General features: G+C 48.1%; 1 protein-coding gene across 2 annotated transcripts in view; it reads right to left on the reverse strand.

The window, feature by feature from the left end:
• LOC119441875 (receptor-type tyrosine-protein phosphatase N2-like) overlaps nucleotides 1-18084 on the reverse strand; it is a 658601-nt gene that overhangs the window by 454136 nt on the left and 186381 nt on the right. For both annotated transcript variants that reach the window (XM_037706513.2, XM_049661681.1), the window contains exons 5-6: nucleotides 12625-12847; nucleotides 10424-10585 (exon numbers count right to left, since the gene is read on the reverse strand). In XM_037706513.2, coding sequence (XP_037562441.2) covers nucleotides 10424-10585; nucleotides 12625-12847 — 385 coding nt within the window. The remainder of the gene's footprint in view (nucleotides 1-10423; nucleotides 10586-12624; nucleotides 12848-18084) is intronic.

Genomic DNA, 18084 nt, shown 5'->3' on the forward strand with positions numbered 1-18084 from the left:
CGCAATGACAGCAAAGAACATAAGAACTTATTTGCAATGGCGCATGTTAGAGCAGTAACAGGAGAAGATTTATCCAAATTCAAAACATTACTATAGATAGGAAACAATCAATTTATCAATAGATACGATGGATATAATCGCATCAGAAGGCAGCTTGTTCCATTCCTCAATTGTGTGTGGATAGAAAGAACACTTACGGGTGTTTATTTTGGCGTGGTATGGAGTTATGGACTGATCATGATCGTACCTTGTATGACGGGTAATAAGGGGCGTAAGATACGGATGAGGACTCATAGAACGCTTATTGTTTAGTAAAAATGTAAATTTTAGTCTTTGTATTTTCCTTCGTGCTTGAAGTGGTGGGATGGCATTTTCTTTCATTAAAGCCGATGAAAAGTCAGTAGTACGGTATTTAGAAAAAATGAAGCGTACGGCTTTCCGCTGGCGTGATTCCAGTGCCTCAATATTCTGTTTAGTGTAGGGTTCCCAAACTGGAACAAGCAAACTCTAGTTCTTGTCTGATGAGGCTATAGTATGCTAAATGTTTGACCCTGAAAGGAGCATTTTTCAGTTTATGGCGGTGAAGCCCAAGCTTTCGGTAGAAGGACGAGCAAAGATTGACAATGTGATTGTTCCAGCTTAAACGGTTTGCTATGGTAACACCAAGGTATTTATATTCATTAACTTCTATGAGGGGATGCGATGGTAAGGTATACGCAAAGAAATGCGGAAGTTTTTGTTGGTAATCTTCATAAAAACTGTTTTTTCGGCATTAAGTTGCATATCCCAAATTATGCACCATGTGTCAATTTTCTGTAGGGTAGAGTTACGCAGAACTTGGTCACTAGCACAGTTAATATTGTTGAACAGAATGCAATCATCAGCAAACAGTTTAATCTGAACCGGTTCGGTTATAACACTGATATTACACTTATATATATCAGGAATAACAACGGGCCCAGTACACTTCCTTGAAGGACACCTGGAGTAAGTGGTAAAGCATTTGAATGATGATCATCAATATTAACAAACTGTATACGGTTGGTGACATATGACGAAACCCACGTGACTACAAATTTAGGAAGTCCAATTAGTTCAAGTTTGTACATTAGTTTTGCAAGGGATATAACATCGAACGCTTTTCGGAAGTCTAAAAAAATGGTATCGACCTGCCCTGAGCGGCTAAGCACTGTTGCAAAGCTGTGTATAGCAAAAGTAAGTTGGGTCACAGTGGACAATCCTTTCCTAAATCCGTGTTGAACAGGTGAGAGCAGGCCGTTGTCATTTAGAAATTTAGTTACATAGTTAGCTAAACTATGTTCTGCTAACTTACAACATGAGGTAATGACTGAGATGGGACGATAATTGGAAACCAACGTCCTGTCACCCTTTTTAGGCACAGGCACAACGCATGCTGTCCTCCAATCAGAAGGCAGCATTTCTGTGGCAAATGTGGTGTGAAAAATGATTGCGAGAAATTTGGATATTATTTCTGCATAACGGCGCAAAAAGATGTTTGGAATTCTATCTGGACCAGGAGACGATTTTGTTTTAAGATTTAACAACATTGATGTTAATCCGGGCAATGATACAATCCCTGGGTCAGGAAAACAAACGCATCAATGCGAAATATGCATGGATTCGGAACCGAAAGAACGCTATGAAAATGTCTATCAAACTGTTCAGCAATGGCAGTCTTGTTCACAAGTAATGCACCTTTGTGCATATAATCGGTTATTAGGCTTTTTATTTTCGGCTAAATAATTCATTTTTTTCCGGGGGAGGGGGGGAGAGGGGAGGAGTCTTGAAGAAACTCTAGGTAGTGCATGCTCAAAGTAGAACCTTTTTGCAGTCTTCATTGATTCAGTAAGATTCAATTTGTGGGTTTGAATTATGCATCGACCGGGTCTACGTCGTTTCAACCGTTTAATTTTTCTGGTGAGATGTTCGATTTCTCGATTAGTTCAAGGATATTTTTACACTGTTTTCTTTGTTTTTGTCGGCACGAAATTTTATATGCAATCTAAGCAAATGTTCTTGAATTTTTCCCATAGTTCAACAACGTCAGAACTATCAAAACTGTCAAGGCAGTACTCAAAGTAATCTAGTACACTTTCAACGCTTGCATGTGAAAAGTATTTGAATGAAACGGTTTTAGTGGTGGGATTTTGGTTCATATCACGCACAGGAAATTAAACGTAGACCATGCTGTGATCTGACAAACCACATTCAACCGATACTGATAAATTTTCAATGGAACGACTTAAGAAAACAAAGTCAAGCACAGAATTAGAATCACCTTGCACACGTGTTGGTTCACTGACAACGCCTCTAGTAACAAGCCAGATGCCAGTAGAAATACCTTTACCCCCCAAGAATACTTTGTCTCTTATAGCTGCGTTACATCTTATACGTTGTTTCTGACATCCACAGACAACGGAAACCTAAATTGGCGCACAAACACCAGTGGTGCCTCCCTTCATCATCACCGTCTATATCGCAGGTCAGTGACCGCAGGAGGGAAACTTAGCCTGCCCCTAGAGCATTCGTCACTTTTCTAATATATTTTGTTCCAACAGTGTCCGACTGTCCAGTGTCCCTAGAGCAGTATGCAGTACTTGCCTCTTCGTATTAGCCTCCCCCCCCCCCCCCCCCTGCAGAGTAGCAAGCCGGACGTTCTTTGTTTTTTAGCGTTAACCTCCCTGCCTTACTCCCGCTTCTATCTCCCCCTTTCCCAAGCCACTGTAACATACCGCGTGGTATCTGTGGATATGGTGTTGTGCCGCTGAGCACAACTTCAATTACAGGCCGCTGCGGTCACGTTTCTAGTGTGAGGGGAGTAAAATGTCGCGTGTTCGCTAAGGTTTTGATAGACAATTAATAAAAAGAACGAAGTAGTGAAATTGCAACCGTAGCCACTTCGAATACGTCTTCAAACCCCGGGAGTAGTAGGCGCATCTACTCCATCGGTAGATGAGTCATGCACTAGCACTGAATAGCAGCGTCATCCTAACTGCCAACTTTTGAAATAGCGCAATCACATCAGTTTTCCTCTTCAATATCACTGAATTCTCGTCGAACGATTTCATCACACATAAGCATTCGCGAAGGGCCCAGGGGCTCCCTTGGCCGTGAAGCAAGTAAACAAGCAGCGCGACAAATCCGCCCAAAGCCAAGTGCCGCACGTATAGCCAGCCTTCGCATTCCATTCTTTACACCTTTACAACCACGCGGTTTGACGAGGAGGGAAGAAGTAGTTTCGGATCTTCCTACCGGAGTCACACGGGACCGGTAAGGTCACGCGGTGAGGCAATGCTTTCACGTGCCAAACACCAACGCACAGGGCCCTCTCAAGCGCTTCCCTTATAAAAGAGTTCCTCATCAAGTTCCGATGACGAGACTAAGCCTAGCGCGCTTGAACTTCGAAACCAAGCTCGGCAAAAGAAGCACGACCCCTTCCACCCTCCAAGCGGCACGACCAACCGACAAACCATCCCGACCAAACGGCGCTACGCGGGAATCCGGCAAGCGCCTGCCGGGGCGCCCAATTTCTCATCCCGTTCTGGGACAAAAAGTAAGAAAGGAAAGAGGAAGGTACAAAAAGACGACGACGACGGGCCAGCGCCGCGAATGAATAGGATATAACCGACTGTCGTCGTATGGTGCTGCCGGTTCCAAGGCACGCCGGGCGAGCGAGCGCCTTCCTTCCTCGCCTGCTCCCGGCGCGTCGTCCCATTTCGCGGACATCCCCTTTAATGAGCACGGAATTGAACGCCCGCCGTGAAACTGTGCCCTCTGCGATTTCCTCCCGGCCCTCTCACTTCTTTCCCTATGCATTCCCTGCCCCGGTGCCCTGCCATCCCTCTCCGCCAGCCCAGCTCAAGATTGCAGAGCGCTAGCTGTATGTAGTTCCTTCGGACTCCCCTGCCTCTCATCCTCCGCATCGAGTTTCCGCCTCTCCCTCGCCATGCCCCTATGCCTCCCGCGCACGCCTTTCTCCGATTGCTGCGCGCAGCCGCTTTAATCACAATCTTTCGCTGTCGTGAAAAATTCTCCTTTCGGAAGTTTCACGGATGAGTCAACGTGACAGACGAAACAAACGAGAAATTAAAAAAAAAGGAGGAAGGGGGGGGGGGGGGGAGGGGGCGCGAGCGAGTAATAACGGAGCACGAAAACGGAATGGCGAAGAAGGAATAGCCGTAAAATGGGAAGGTGTTCCGTGTCCCGCAGGCAAGGCCAGCCGCCTCCCTTTAGTTTACGATTTGCGCGTCGTGAGAGGGAAAAATTGAAAAAATAAAGGCGAGAAAAAAGGAGAGAATTCGAAAACTTAAGAGAAGAGTAAGAAATCAGCGAAGGTATCAATAGGAAAAAATGTAGAAATGGAAAACAAGAGAGAAGCTATGCATGTCGGCGTATTTTCTGAGCCTCGTTCACGTTAAGCTGGTCACTCGTTCCATGCGAGCATTACGGCTTACTTCTGCCGTTTAAGAACACTGACGAGAAGCCCGCGCGGCAGCGCTTTAGTATTGTTCACGAAGGAAATGACCTTCTGCTGGTGATATACTGACAGAATCCCAAGCTTAATAGCCCCGGGCTTTTGCGTCGACACAAAGTGACGTCGGCGTAAAAATGGGTGTTTCCTTATAGTGCCGATGTTCGCAGCTCTCGTGACTGGCACGCAACTGATTGTACCTGTTCTTTAAGGGCACAATAAAAATTCGCAATACCATCAGAAGCGACTAGTGTGTTAATGGAGTGATTGAGGCAAGTCATGTTAAACTGCCTTAGAACACGAATAATCTATCTTTTACAAGCGCTTCTGAATTCGTTAACCTGTATGCCGTCGTCCCCACCGACGCACATAGTGGTCATCTAACTACGACCCAGTGGTAGTTGGCACTTAAGCCTTTTGATGCGATTAGCATTCTTAGCCTACTTCAGCCAATTTGTGTCGCTCTATTTATCTAGCCTCTTTACGCCGCTTACTCTCCAATGAAAAATGTATTCTGCAATTCCTGCGATCCTGAGTGAAATGAAACCTGCGTCACACGAGTTCCTCAAGCACAGCAGCCCGACGTTGTAGCACTGCACCACGAATGCCCGCGGGCAGTGAGGCATGAATTCTCAGCGTTAGCACGCACTGACGTGCCACCGGTGCAATTTCGGAGGCCAAGCAAAACGAGGAAGGCTTGGCCGGGCCGCTGCTAGATGACGCAGCGTGTTCAGAGGAAAGGGTAAGCGAGGAGCCCAGCTACACTACTTGGCTCATACATGACACGTTTTGGCGATGGCTATATGGGTGTGTCGCCACATTTCCTGAACACTAACCGCATTAGCGCCGACAGTCATAGTGAGACGTGTTCTGCCGGATTTCTAAGAGCGCAATTCCTAGGCGCGCGATCCTGCGGCGAGATTCGGCATCGGCGTCCCTCGTAACCGAGCGAACGAGCATAGCGAAGGATGAAAGAGCTAAAGCCCCTTGATCTTGAAAGTAGCGACACTCTCCTCCCCGCCGCGCTTTCCTCCTCGATTCTCCTCGCCCGCCGGCTGCGCGCGCTGCGCACGGCACGCTATTGCGCCTGGGCACCCGCGGACGGGCCGCAGAATTTGATGGAGGCGCATGATGTTGGGCCAGTTGCGCGCCCCAACGGCGTAGAAAATTTTGAAAAATGGTGATAACAGCATGGAGAATGCTGAAGGCAACGTTGATGAGGAGGTTGGTTGCATCTTAAAGCCGTATGAATGACACACACTGATGTAAAAGGAGCTTTGAGGCGAGTTTGATACTCCAGTTATTTTTTCTGCCACATGATACGCTGCTTTACTTTGTGCAGTCTGATCTAGTATTGCTTGTGGCAAATCGCTCTGTGTTTGGCAGTTTTTTCTCGCATGTGCGCGCATGTGCACCGCAGGTATTATATTCAGCGTGCCTTCTTATAATGAATTACTGGCGAGTGCATCGTCCGTCCATGTGTTTGTCTCAATGTCAAAGTAGCTTTTGCGCCGTGGTTTCTGCGTTGAATAGGACGGTTGCGCAATTTCAGTGCGATGAAGCGGTGCCGGCAACCACTCATCGCCCACAATAACTGAAGCTGAGGAAAGGTATTTACAGATTATTCTTTAGGCGTCGGTGTCAATAAAGCTTAAAAAATACTCGGTATATCTATCGGAGAAGGCATTCTATATTTTTAGGCAAAAGAAACGCCTCTGGATAAGGTATTTTGATAGTTCACACCGACATAGCGTTAAGTTATGTAGTAGGATAGTTAAAATTGTGACTTTGATTAGCGGGATGCCCTATTGCCGACGCATTGTAGATTGCGGGCAAGCATGCGGTGGCGACAGGCTCTGCATAAAGAATCATAGTGTCGTTGGCTGCGTCGTTAAGCGACCGAGATCATTATTGCTGAAATTATTAGAGGCGGGACAAGGAGCCAGCAGCAGCAATCACTTACGACTGTCAGTTCGAGGTTCATGCCGCTGTAGAGGGGGATTCCTGTGCTTCACGACAGGTTGGTGGGAAAAAATTGTTGGAACTGCGTTGGGTTTCAGCTTTCTTTTTTCCAAGTTCTTTTAATATGCGCGGCTCAAATTGGTCTTCAGTGAAATGTAGCTAGAACATTTATCTAAGAGTTATTGCCTCAGGCAGGATGAATAAAACGTCCTTTATACAAGTACAAGTGGCTAATACGCTGCAGTGCTAAACATTATTGCCTACATAATATTCCCTGCATTGCTACATCATAACCATAATCAATAATTATTGCTCAACCTTCGTAATCAAAGCGCATTGATACAATGACATCGGCTCGTGGTGCATGGATGGAAAAGGTTTACCCACAGAACAAAACCGAAGAAAGGTGATTGTAACGCATTCGCTATTAAAGCGAAGATTCCCGGCCTCCGCCTAGAAGTCAACAGGAAGGGTGCGCGATCTCGTCGTACACATTGCCTGTATCCGTGAGAAAACCAAATAATAATCGTCACCCACTCACGCGTGCATGGCAGCCCAGTTCAAAGCAAATTCAAGAATTGAAAAAGATTAGCAGGTGTCCTTAGCTATCGCCTAAAAGACGCGAATGCGAGTCTTGTAAAATCTACTGTAATTCACCTCAATCCACACTAATCCACCTTCACGCACCTTATTCGACCTTAATCCACTCTAATCCGCTTTATTACACCTTAATAGACCTTAATCCACCTCAATGAACCCTAATCCTCCTTAATAAACGCTAATCGACCTTAATCCTCTTTCATCCACCTTATTCGACCTTAATACCCCCTAATCCTCCTTAATCGACCTTAATCCATCTTAATCCGCCTTCGTGCACGTTAATCGACGTTTATCCACCCTAATCCTCGTTATTACATATTGATCCACCCTAAACCACCCTAATCCAACTTAATCCTCCCTAATCGACCCTACCCTCCTTATTTAACCTTAATCCACCTTAATCTACATTATTCGACCTTAAATCACCTTAATCCAATCATTAATCAGTCATGAATTTACTTTACTAATCATTAATCTATTATACACGGCTGGACATGATTTGGCTCGCTTCTGGGCTTCATTAGGTCACGTTACTTTCTGTACCTCAAACGCTCACCTTGAAACATATCCAACTAAGGGTCTAGCCTTAAAATGTGGACCAGGTGGCGCTAATCACCTGCAATACCACGGGTATACTTCCCACTAATTTTTTTCAGGCCCTGCATTCATTGTATATAAGTGACTGACACACACATCGAAACTGTAAATAGCTCCTCTACAAGCTGCTATTCCGATTTTCAGTAAAACAGGCAACGGATCCTAACAATCACGAAAAGTGCGATCGAGAGGCTGTATCTTCGGGTATATTTGTTCAGTGGAAAGCAGAATCTATAATGCTGCATTTTCGATTGAATAACAGGTGACTACGTGCGAGGTGATGGAGTCTCAGCAGAATATGCATCATTCTGAGGAGAATTCCATTTTTATGCCACGTACAAATTGCCGCAACAAAAAAGCTAATGAGCAGGCCGGAAGAATTGAAAAAAAATGCAGCATTAGGGGATGCTTTGATATGAGCAATAAGAAAGGCGTCTTACCTCACAAACAATACTGTTCCTTGTCGGAACAAAGTTCTTTCGGCCAATGTCGTGCAGCCACTGCTTTTTGCGCAAGCCATCACGCTTTCCTTGCGGTATCGTAAAAACTGCATAACCATCATCACACTTCTTGCTGCAGTTATATGCGCAGCAGCACGGCATAGTTCTAGCAGTCAGTGCACGAAACAGCGTGCAATGTTAGCGTGCGACCGAGCTCAGGCGCAAAATGGCGCGAATGAAAAAGCAAAACACAAGCAAAACGCGAGCTCCGCTCGTTTCCAAGGGCAACGTCAGGGAGACCAATCATCGTGCAAGAAAACGGGCGCGAGACCGTCTGCCGCGGAGGGGACTCGCGAGGGGCGAGGAGGAGGCGAGGAGGTCGCGCGCCGGCGGCAGAGTACAAAGAGTGGCGGTACTTTCCTACATCAAGCGGCTTTAGAAAGATCGAACGCGGAGCGCCGCGGGGGATGAAAGACGGCAATAGCGAAGGGAGCGCGAGGAGGAAAGCGGAGGAGGAGGGTACGACGAAAGCGTGAAAAGAAAGGCGTAGTGCCGCGCAAGATGGGCCTGCGGCGACGATGGCTACAGGATGGCACCAGAATAGCGCGCGTCGTCTGTTCACCGATGACGCCACCGCTACCATATATGGAAACAAAGCGCTGCATGAACAGAGGTCTGTCTGCGGCAGCTGCTGTGAATCGCGCCCACGCGTCACCCCCGCACTGCCTCTCACGATCTCCCGATTACCGAGGCAGTCGCGCCACCCCTCGCTCCATTTGCAACGTGCCGCACGAGATAGATTGCTCTTCTTTCTGGGGTTTTACGTGCCAAAACCAGTTCTGATTATGAGGCACGCCGTAGTGGAGGGCTCCGGATTAATTTGGACCACCTGGGGTTCTTTAACGTGCTTTTGTCCGCGCCAGCAAATATATCGCGAAATAAAAACACGTATAGAGCTGCGCTCAAATTTCGCATTAGAGAGTATCGTAATCGTCGGTGAACGCTTTTTATGGTGAAAACCATAAACCAACATGTTCCATAAACCATAAAACCATAAACCGTCGGCCGACATGTTCGCATCGGCTAGTTGGTTATTCTATTTTTTTTTTTCTATAGGCTTATACAATTTCCACGTATTCATGTTCTGTTACCGTCTGAAAAAGTTGCATCTTGCTATGTTGGAGACTTGGTTTCCATTTCAAGTGAACGAGAGCACTGTTTCCAGTTAGGCTGCTGAAGGCTAGGTTTCCATTTAAAGAGAACGAGCCTATATAGGCATGTCGTAGCCAATTGACTGGACAACATATGAATTAACTTGTACTACAATATAATTGTTATCTCCTACTTCCTGATAAAACGGGTGATGATTAAAGGGGAACCAATAAGGAAGCGATTAAACGGGATCAAGGAAAGGGAAATTGAGCCCATATTCGGGTTAAGTTCGACGGGAGGAAGAGGGCCGCTACTGAAGAAGCGAATTACAGATTGGTCATCGACCAGCTGGGTAACCGCGGGTGCGTATTAGGTCAAACAACATAATGTGCTGGTTATATTATGGTAAGTCACAAAGCATGGGATGCTGCATCCTCGACGCCGTGTTCGCAGAGCCAGGAGAGACGAGTGGGTGTTCCCTAAAAACAATGTTAAGTTTACTGTTTCCGTGGGGTCAGTCAAGCCCAAATCAGACGTCTATCTGACGTGAACTGCCGAGTCCGTGAGAAAGAGGGCCACCATCACCCGACGTAAAGGCAGCACTTATCCCCGAGGACAGCGCATGACGTGCGCCCGCAGGCCTCCGATAATGAAAGTGCTCTACCAGGTGAAGCAACCAGCGGTGTTTTACGAAGCTGCGTAGGTCATTATGAATGTTCACCAACTACAAAAACCAACTGAGTTCTTTTTTTTCTCATTTATTATGATTATTTTTTGTTCATTTAGGAAGCTTCACACCAACGTATTCTTTCCGAACTTTAAGTACTGTACGAATTCATGAATATAAAATAAAGTTCGTGCGGCGCGTGGCAGTGCAAATTATGGGAATTTGCCAGTCGGTTGCACTGAGGCTCTACCACTCTTGATTGTGATTCGCGTTGTTCCGTGCGCCATCGATAATCTACGCCATTTACTGCGTTCTATGCTTTCCGCAGAAAACTAGGTGGGGTGATGAAGTTAGGAAATTTGCAGGCGCAAGTTGGAATCAGCTAGCGCAAGACAGGGGTAATTGGGGATCGCAGGGAGAGGCCTTCGTTCTGCAGTGGACATAAATATAGGCTGATGATGATGATGATGCTTTCCGCCAAGAGTACAGGCACGTGCCCACGCATACACTTACATCTGGTGGTATGAAGACGTCGTAGCGGTCCTTATTTTCGTCCAGCAACGATGCCGTGTCTTGAGCCACTTGGCGCAGGTAGTTGAGCACGCCCTCAACGTCCTCGCTCTCCGCGAAAGCGTCACCAGTCTCGTTCGAGTCGTCCTTGGCCACCTCCGCGCTCTGCAAGGACGCACAAAGAATTAAACAAACTTATTAAATAAATGTATTACGACATGGCATGTCGCACAAAGCACAAAGACAGCCACGTAATGCAAAAAAAGAAACAAAAAACGCGACCCATAGCGATAACTTGCAAATCCTCAATTGTCTCGAGGCGACCGCGGCAGTAGTGAACTTCAAAAGAAGTTGTACTCACTTTACAGTTTAATGTCATAGTAAATTAAGCAAACTAGATTTAAGGGATCACATTGGATCAGATTGGAGGGATCACATTGGAGGATCACATTGGGGATCAACATCTTTATGAGAAGTTCTGCGCGAAGTTCCCACAGTAATCACCAACAGCTCATCAGACCTAGCGTAAAAAGGTCATGCTATCACAGGAATGTGGTTAACCGCATTCGGTTAGCCTCAGTGACCGAGAAACGACATGGATGCCATGGAACACTGTTCCTGTCTTCCGTTCATCAACAATGTGAAGCGTTTGTTCTGCGGAGCTGTTCATAGCCGACTTTGACGCACGGGGACTCTCTTTGTGATTGATTGATTCATTGATTGAAATCGTTTATTAGTTTTGCCACCCTTTTTTTCCCAACGCAGGGAGTGTTTTCCCTACAATAGGGAGTGTCAAGTATCGGCAATACGACACGTGCTCAGCACGCGAGAAAAGGCACTACATAGTTATAACACGCATTGCGGCGTGTTCTTTACTTGCATCTAACGCGCCGAATCTGGGTGACGAACACGTCCATGTAAAATGCTAGGTCACCGTGGCGCACTTGGAGATCGCTTGGCAAACCCAGCTTCTGAAAGCTGAACTGATGCAGTGATCACCCGAGCGTGGCGAGCTTCGGTGCAGCGCCGCATGCGCGCCAAAAGTCCATAGTAGATATGGATCACGTTGAAGTACGTGACGGGAGCGACCAAAAATAGCTGTCGTCGGCCTATTAACATGTTAAACGGCACAATTTTTTTTTAATTCTGGAGTTTTAGGAGCCAAAACCACGACCTGACTATGAGGCACGCCGTAGTGGATGACTCCGGTTTAATTTTGACCACCTGGGGTTCTTTAACGTACGAGTACCGATTGCACGGCATTCCGGGGTTTTTGCATTTCGCCCCCATTGAAATGCCGCTGTCGCCGCGGCCAGGATTTGATCCCGCGCCCTTGGGCTTAACAGCGCAATGCCTACGCCACCACGGCGGGTAACACGGCGCAATTCGACGAGCCCGAGGTACTCCAGGTTAGTCATTAGCATTTTTCGTATTCACAGTCTAAACAGTGGGGCAAGGTACCGCAAATGAAAGTCTCGTGGTAGCTGCTGGCGGATTCATCCTAGCAATGAAAGCCGGCAAATGCTTCACCTGCAAATCTATTGTAATCTTTCTCGGGCCCGTTACGAAACACCGAGCAAATAACAGGCCCTGATCAACACAAGAAGTAGATGTGAACCCTTTTGGAAACGTGCACGCGAAGACATTTATTCTGCCGGTTTAAAGAAGCGTATCTCTTTCCGAATGGTGTTATGTGAAGAATGAGGAAAACAGGGAGGATGTCGTTGGCTACACGCGGACCTAGCCGTGTGAGACTTTCAGGCGATTGCTTCGCCCGAGCGCCCCATTTCAGGAGCGTTTAAGAAACCGCAAACCCACAGGCGTGTGATCACTTGGAATGGTAGCGAGAGACAGACGAGAACGCAAGCCGGCAGCTTTTGAGCCACCTAGCGCATGAAGCCACGCATTCCCGACCTCTTTCTCAACACAACGCCCGGTAGTTAGCATGGAGGCGACCAAAGAAAGTGTCCCACGCCGTCTGTCTCGCAGCGGGAAAGAAATTCTACATAGTTCCCGTTCGAATTTGATTCCGCGGCTTCCGAGGTCTACAGCGCACACGTTTCCCTATCTCGGTTGCCATGTTTCCTCCTTGACAGCGCTCAGCTCAGTTTAGGGCGGTACGCTTTGCAGTTGCGTGTTCTTAATGAGCCGCTCCGCGAATGCAGTCTGGACCTTTGGCGGAAGCCGTTCCTATGAGAACTCACCTTGGCCTTTCTCTTCATTGCCTGGGCTTTGAGGGCGTCCTTGAGGACAGCGAGAGAGGCGGCAGCGGCGGCTGCTGCGTCTGCCTTGTCCTCCGCGCTGGTCAGAACTTCTCCGGACGTGAGGAAGGCGCCCTGAACGGCCGGACTGTCCAGAGGAGGGAAGTACACCTCGTCGGCGAACTGAGGCGTGGCACCTTCTTTCAGGTCGCTGTTCGGCGTGAACCTGCGACAGTAACCGGAAAGAGAGGCACCTTTAAACCACGCTAAGCGGTGATTCCCACCAACGCGACCGTTATCTCCGAGGAGAAAGCTACGAGCAGTTTTATTTTCTCTGTGTTGTGCGTGCTGCCGCCGAGAGTGGCCAAACTATTCGGTACGGCCCCAATTTGAGCAGTCTTCTGTTGTCAATTAGCGGGGTGCTTTATGCACTCGTATAGGCATTAAAGCAGCCGAGATGGTTGTGGAAAATGCATGGGTGCGTGAGAAAAACATACGTTTTACTGTTGGCGAAAACAGTATTTGACTAGGAGAGTGCGGGTCGGTGGACAAGGTGAAAGAGGATTTCTTTCCATCTTTAATCTTTTGCCTGTCATTGCTGCCCCTATTTTCTCTATCTCTCTTATTTCACTATGCTCCGACATTGTTAATTGGGGCATGTAGAACACAGCGGGCGTTATAAAACAGCATAGGTGTTTTTTTTATCGGTTTGTTTTTCTGTTGTTGTTTATCTGTTTGTTTTTCATCCTCCGTTTGCGCTGTAGCAATTACAGAATGCACAAAAAAGCTACGTTAATCCTATACCATGCCGGAGTACGAACAGCCAGCTAGCCTGTCTCTACTCATTATATGCAAATCTCCTACGTGTGAGGGATGTCGAAGCACATGGCATCGACTCTCGTGTAACTGCCACATGCTGACTTAGTAGTGAACGCAATGCATGCGTGGTAACGTGAAAATAACCTCAAATCTAGCGTAACATCCAGCCGAATAACTCACTAGAACTGCATTAGCCTACCAGAGACTGCGCCACAGTCTGCAGCAAACAATTCGTCCCTTTAACGAACCTAAAAAAAATGCTAACCCTGCAACTAAGACACTTTGAGTTGATTAAACACCAAGGTGGCCGGCTGCTTGTAGCCCTCTCTGAAGGATAAAAAACGATGCACTATACAAGGTGTCTAAAATGACCTGCGTCCATCGACGTCACTGGAAGTATTTGCAATGTTGCAGAAGGGTCTTACGTACAACGCCGCAGGCTTGGCACTAACGATCTCAAAGTTACCCTTAACACTGAGCGCGTCACGAGAAGAAAGTGAGGCGCTCAACTGTGTCATAGGCGTGCCATCCTGTAGGCACATCGTTATGGTCATGTGCATGGGCATAGTCATGTCCTAGGCACATGGCCATGCGATCATGTGCCTAGAACGCCAACAGGACAGTACGCTGCCGCCGCGTACCGTTTGTAGCTCTATCGCACAGCGTCGCACACTACAGATGACGGCTTGCCACACTTGTCATTGGTGACATTTTATGTAGGCGCACTACACGACGAAAGAGGGAGGACTACACAATCGAAAAAAAAAAATAGAAATTAGAGCGACGGGTGAACATTGGCGCTGCTCCGACCGGGAAGACAAAAGCACTTTGTACATTCTCTACTTTCTAGAAAACCTGTCGAGAAAAGGCATTACATAGAGAGAGCAGGCGCATACATACAGTGACGGGCGAAAAAAAAAAAGAAGAGAAAGCGTCTCGACAATAAACAAGTGAGAAAAAAATATGGCTACAAAGGCAGAAGCAGAACTATACAGCAGAACGGCGGAGCGAGCCTGAAACTAGTGCGGAGCAGTCGAAGCGAGGAAACGGATACGCCCCCGAGCGGGCTCGGGTATCCTGCGGGAAAATTGCCTTTTCGCCGCCGGAGACGCGCCTGCTCGAAAGGGAAGAGATGGGCTGCTGCTGCTGCTGCTGCTGCTGCCTAGACCGATCTGCGCGTCGCCCGTGGCGGGTGCCTGGCGCGGGCAGTGTTGGCCGGTCGGTCAGTGGCAGTCACCGACTGCAGCGTCGATGCCACCACACAAGGAAAGGAGGGAAGGAACCGCGGTGACGTCGACGTTCGAACTGCCCAGGATCGGGCTGCTGCGCGGAGCCGCCAATAAGAAAAACAAACGACGCACAACCAAATCGTGCGAGGAAACTAGCCGAAAAGAGGACGTAGACAGAGAGAGAGAGAGAGAGAGAGAGGGGAGGTTGGGAAATGAGACAAGGAGGTGGCGAAGGAAGAGGAGAGAAATGGCCAAGGGCTTACGAGGTGGACACTGACGGCAGTCGGGAGAAGGAGGAGAAGGAAATGGGGAGAGTGAGGTTGTTGCACGAGTGGAACGGGGACAAGAAGACGAGGCCCCAGCGTGGCATCTAATTCGGTTCCCGGGAATGCGCGAGATTAAAGGGACAACGTTTGTTTAGGCGCGTACGGAGGCAGGCGAAATCGTATACCCGGGCGCAAGCTGCTCTGCTTTGCGTTAGCCTTATTTTCTTCTTGTTTCGCTCTCTTCGGGTTTCGTCTTTTTCTATTTCTTTTTTCCATGCTTCTGTCTTTTGGGGCGGCGTCTGACAGACAGCTGTGGCCACTTTCCCTCGCCTCCTTCCGCTTTCAATCTTACGCAAGAGTATAAAAAAAGATAAACAGCTGTATACAACAACCAAAGGCTGAGTGTCAGGAAAAGCATACTTCGACAAGGAATGATGGCAGCGCGCGCTAAAGCTTTATGAGCGCCAGAGTGAAAAACAAAGAAAGAATGAAAGAAATAATAAAACGGCAAGCACGACACGACAAGTAAATGAACGGGTAGAGGGCGTACTTTGCATTTAGTCAGTCTGATGCACTAAGGAAATATAGCACTATTGAACAATGGTATGTATTCTAGTACGAAAATTTATAAATAAATGCCCCTAAAGCGATCCGATGAGTGACAACATTCCTAAATTCGACATTTTTATAGGTTTGCATGATTCGTGACACGCTACAACATGATGCGCTACAACAAGAGACCCTTTGCGCATGCTCGTCCTCTACCGCGGTGTTAGCGACTGTGATTACGCAACAACATGGCAGCGCCCAGATCGCTTTGACGCTCGCTCTCTGTCATGACAACAAGAAATAAATAGGAAAATCAGCCTTCGCTCTGTCTCACCCCGCTCTGCGGACTAAGTAGTAAGTATTACCAATGTTTTTTTTTTTTTATTGCGATAGCAATTATATGGACACTTGAACCGGATTTCTGCCGTCGGCGTCGTCGTCGCCGTCGTCGTCGCCGTCGCCATCGCCGTCGCCGTGAGGTTCCCTATAGATAAAATCTTCGCCGCGCGTCGTATGCCCGAGAGGAAGCGTGCGGAGACGCGCGCTATCACGGAGAGCGAACGCACTCAATCTCCCACGCGCAAGCAAGGAAGCAGGAAGCCAGCGCCGGAGGGAGCAAGGGGGGTGGCGCACTTCTCTGCCAACAACCGCGCTCGTCGCTCGCTCGCACCGTCTCTTATCTCCACACGGCTCTGACCTTTAAGTGCATTCGCCGCTCAGTTTCCGTTGAAGCGATAGACCGCACGTACCTTCGCCCGCTGCGGCGTATGCTTGCTGCCAGCGTTTTGACAGTCGTTGTCTGCTGTCATTCAGTGTGATCTCTTCGTGTTTGTGCGCGCTCACACCACGCTTGTTCATTCAGTTCGTAATAGTCGGGCCACATTTTCCAACGCACGCTACACACGCAATGCTGCCCGGATCGGCAGTGCAGCGCTACAGGTGTGTCCCTTCGCACGCGCTGCCCACGGGAAGCGCTTCTCATCAACACCACCGTTTCACACGCGCCTTCTCGTGGTCATCGAGTCTCTCTTCATGTCGGTCTACTTACGCCGCAGCACACCTGCTTACTTAATCAGCTCATGTTTACTACAATTCATATTGCTACCAAAGCCGCTCACCTTACTTCGTATGACATTGCTGTGTTGCTATCGCATTCATTGCTTCGCCCTTAGGGCGAAACTGTGACATTTTCTTTTTTTTTTTTTTCAGATCAGCTATTTGCTTTCCCGCTGTTACGCCTACGGCGCCACCGAAGCGCGTAAGTGGTTTGATTTCGACCTACCAGATGGCGCCACAGCATTACCATTGGTCGTGTGTCGGCTATGCTGAACGCTCTCAATTTATTTATTTGCTCAAACGCTGTACACGATGACGGTATGCCAAAGCCTTGATCCCACGTCACGTCGACTTCGCGTCTACTACGTCACTTTACGCAACTTCGCAGAGAGGCGGCGCCAGCACAGCAGGCTTAGCGTATCACGTATGACGCAAAGGTAAGGCTCTCTATTGCATCTATATCGCGCTGTTTTCTTTCCGTACTGTTTACCAAATAACATGCATCCCGTGTACCATAAAGGCAGAAGAGAAAGTAGAGCAATGGTCATACAAAAGAAATTTGGGAATAGTAAAGACGCAGTATTTGTAGACGCTCCTAGATACAAGCACAGGCGCGGCTTTACAGCCGTAGTAATTGATCACGAAAAGAAGTGCAAAACATGCGTTACGGCAAGCACAGTAAACATCGAGACTGTGGAGGAGATAGCTATTGCGCTAGCAGTATCACAGACCGAAGCGGACGTAATAGTCAGTGATTCTCAGGCGGCAGTACGAAATTTCACTAATGGCCGAATCTCTCCTGAAGCACTACGAATCCTAATGGCAGGTACCAAAAGTCAAGAAAAGGATGTTTGCTTAATATGGACACCCGCTCACATCTCCACCTCGCCAGGACGGAATAATAATAAGACGGCGCATGACGTGGCTCGAGGGCTTACGGACCGAGTCACGGCCGATAATAGGGCCGGCACCTTAGCGTCTCCTGAGAACCATGATGGAGAGGAGTGGGAATGGAAGGATCGTATGACTAGATTTAATGACATCACGCAACACTACAAATTGCAAAGGTGCATTTTCCCACCACCTCACCAAAAGCTCAGCAAAAAGCAGTCTGTCAAATGGCGGCAATTACAGACCAGAACTTATTCGAACCCGGCGATTTCACACCTCATTTACCCAGACATGTGCAAGACAGATAAATGCAAAAACTGTGTTTCTAGAGCCAATCTGGAACATATGCTATGGGAATGTCGAGGCATAACAAACAATAATGGGGATGCAGCCTCTCGCGATCGCCTCCGCGTGCGCTGGGAGACTGTGTTGCTCAGCTCTGCCCTTGACGATCAACTTTGGGCTGCCCAGCGGGCCGAGGAAGCCGCCACGGCTCAAGAGCTCCTGGCTGTCACCTAGGCGGGACCATTTGCCCGTCCCACAAACTCGCAGGGCCTTTAAATAAAGTTCTTCGACCGACCTACCGACCGACCGACCGACCGACCGACCAGGGCTCAAGAGCTCTGGCTGTCACCAGGCGGGAACATATGCCG

This window comes from Dermacentor silvarum, chromosome 2 (assembly GCF_013339745.2).
Source record: "Dermacentor silvarum isolate Dsil-2018 chromosome 2, BIME_Dsil_1.4, whole genome shotgun sequence".
NCBI lineage: Eukaryota > Metazoa > Arthropoda > Arachnida > Ixodida > Ixodidae > Dermacentor > Dermacentor silvarum.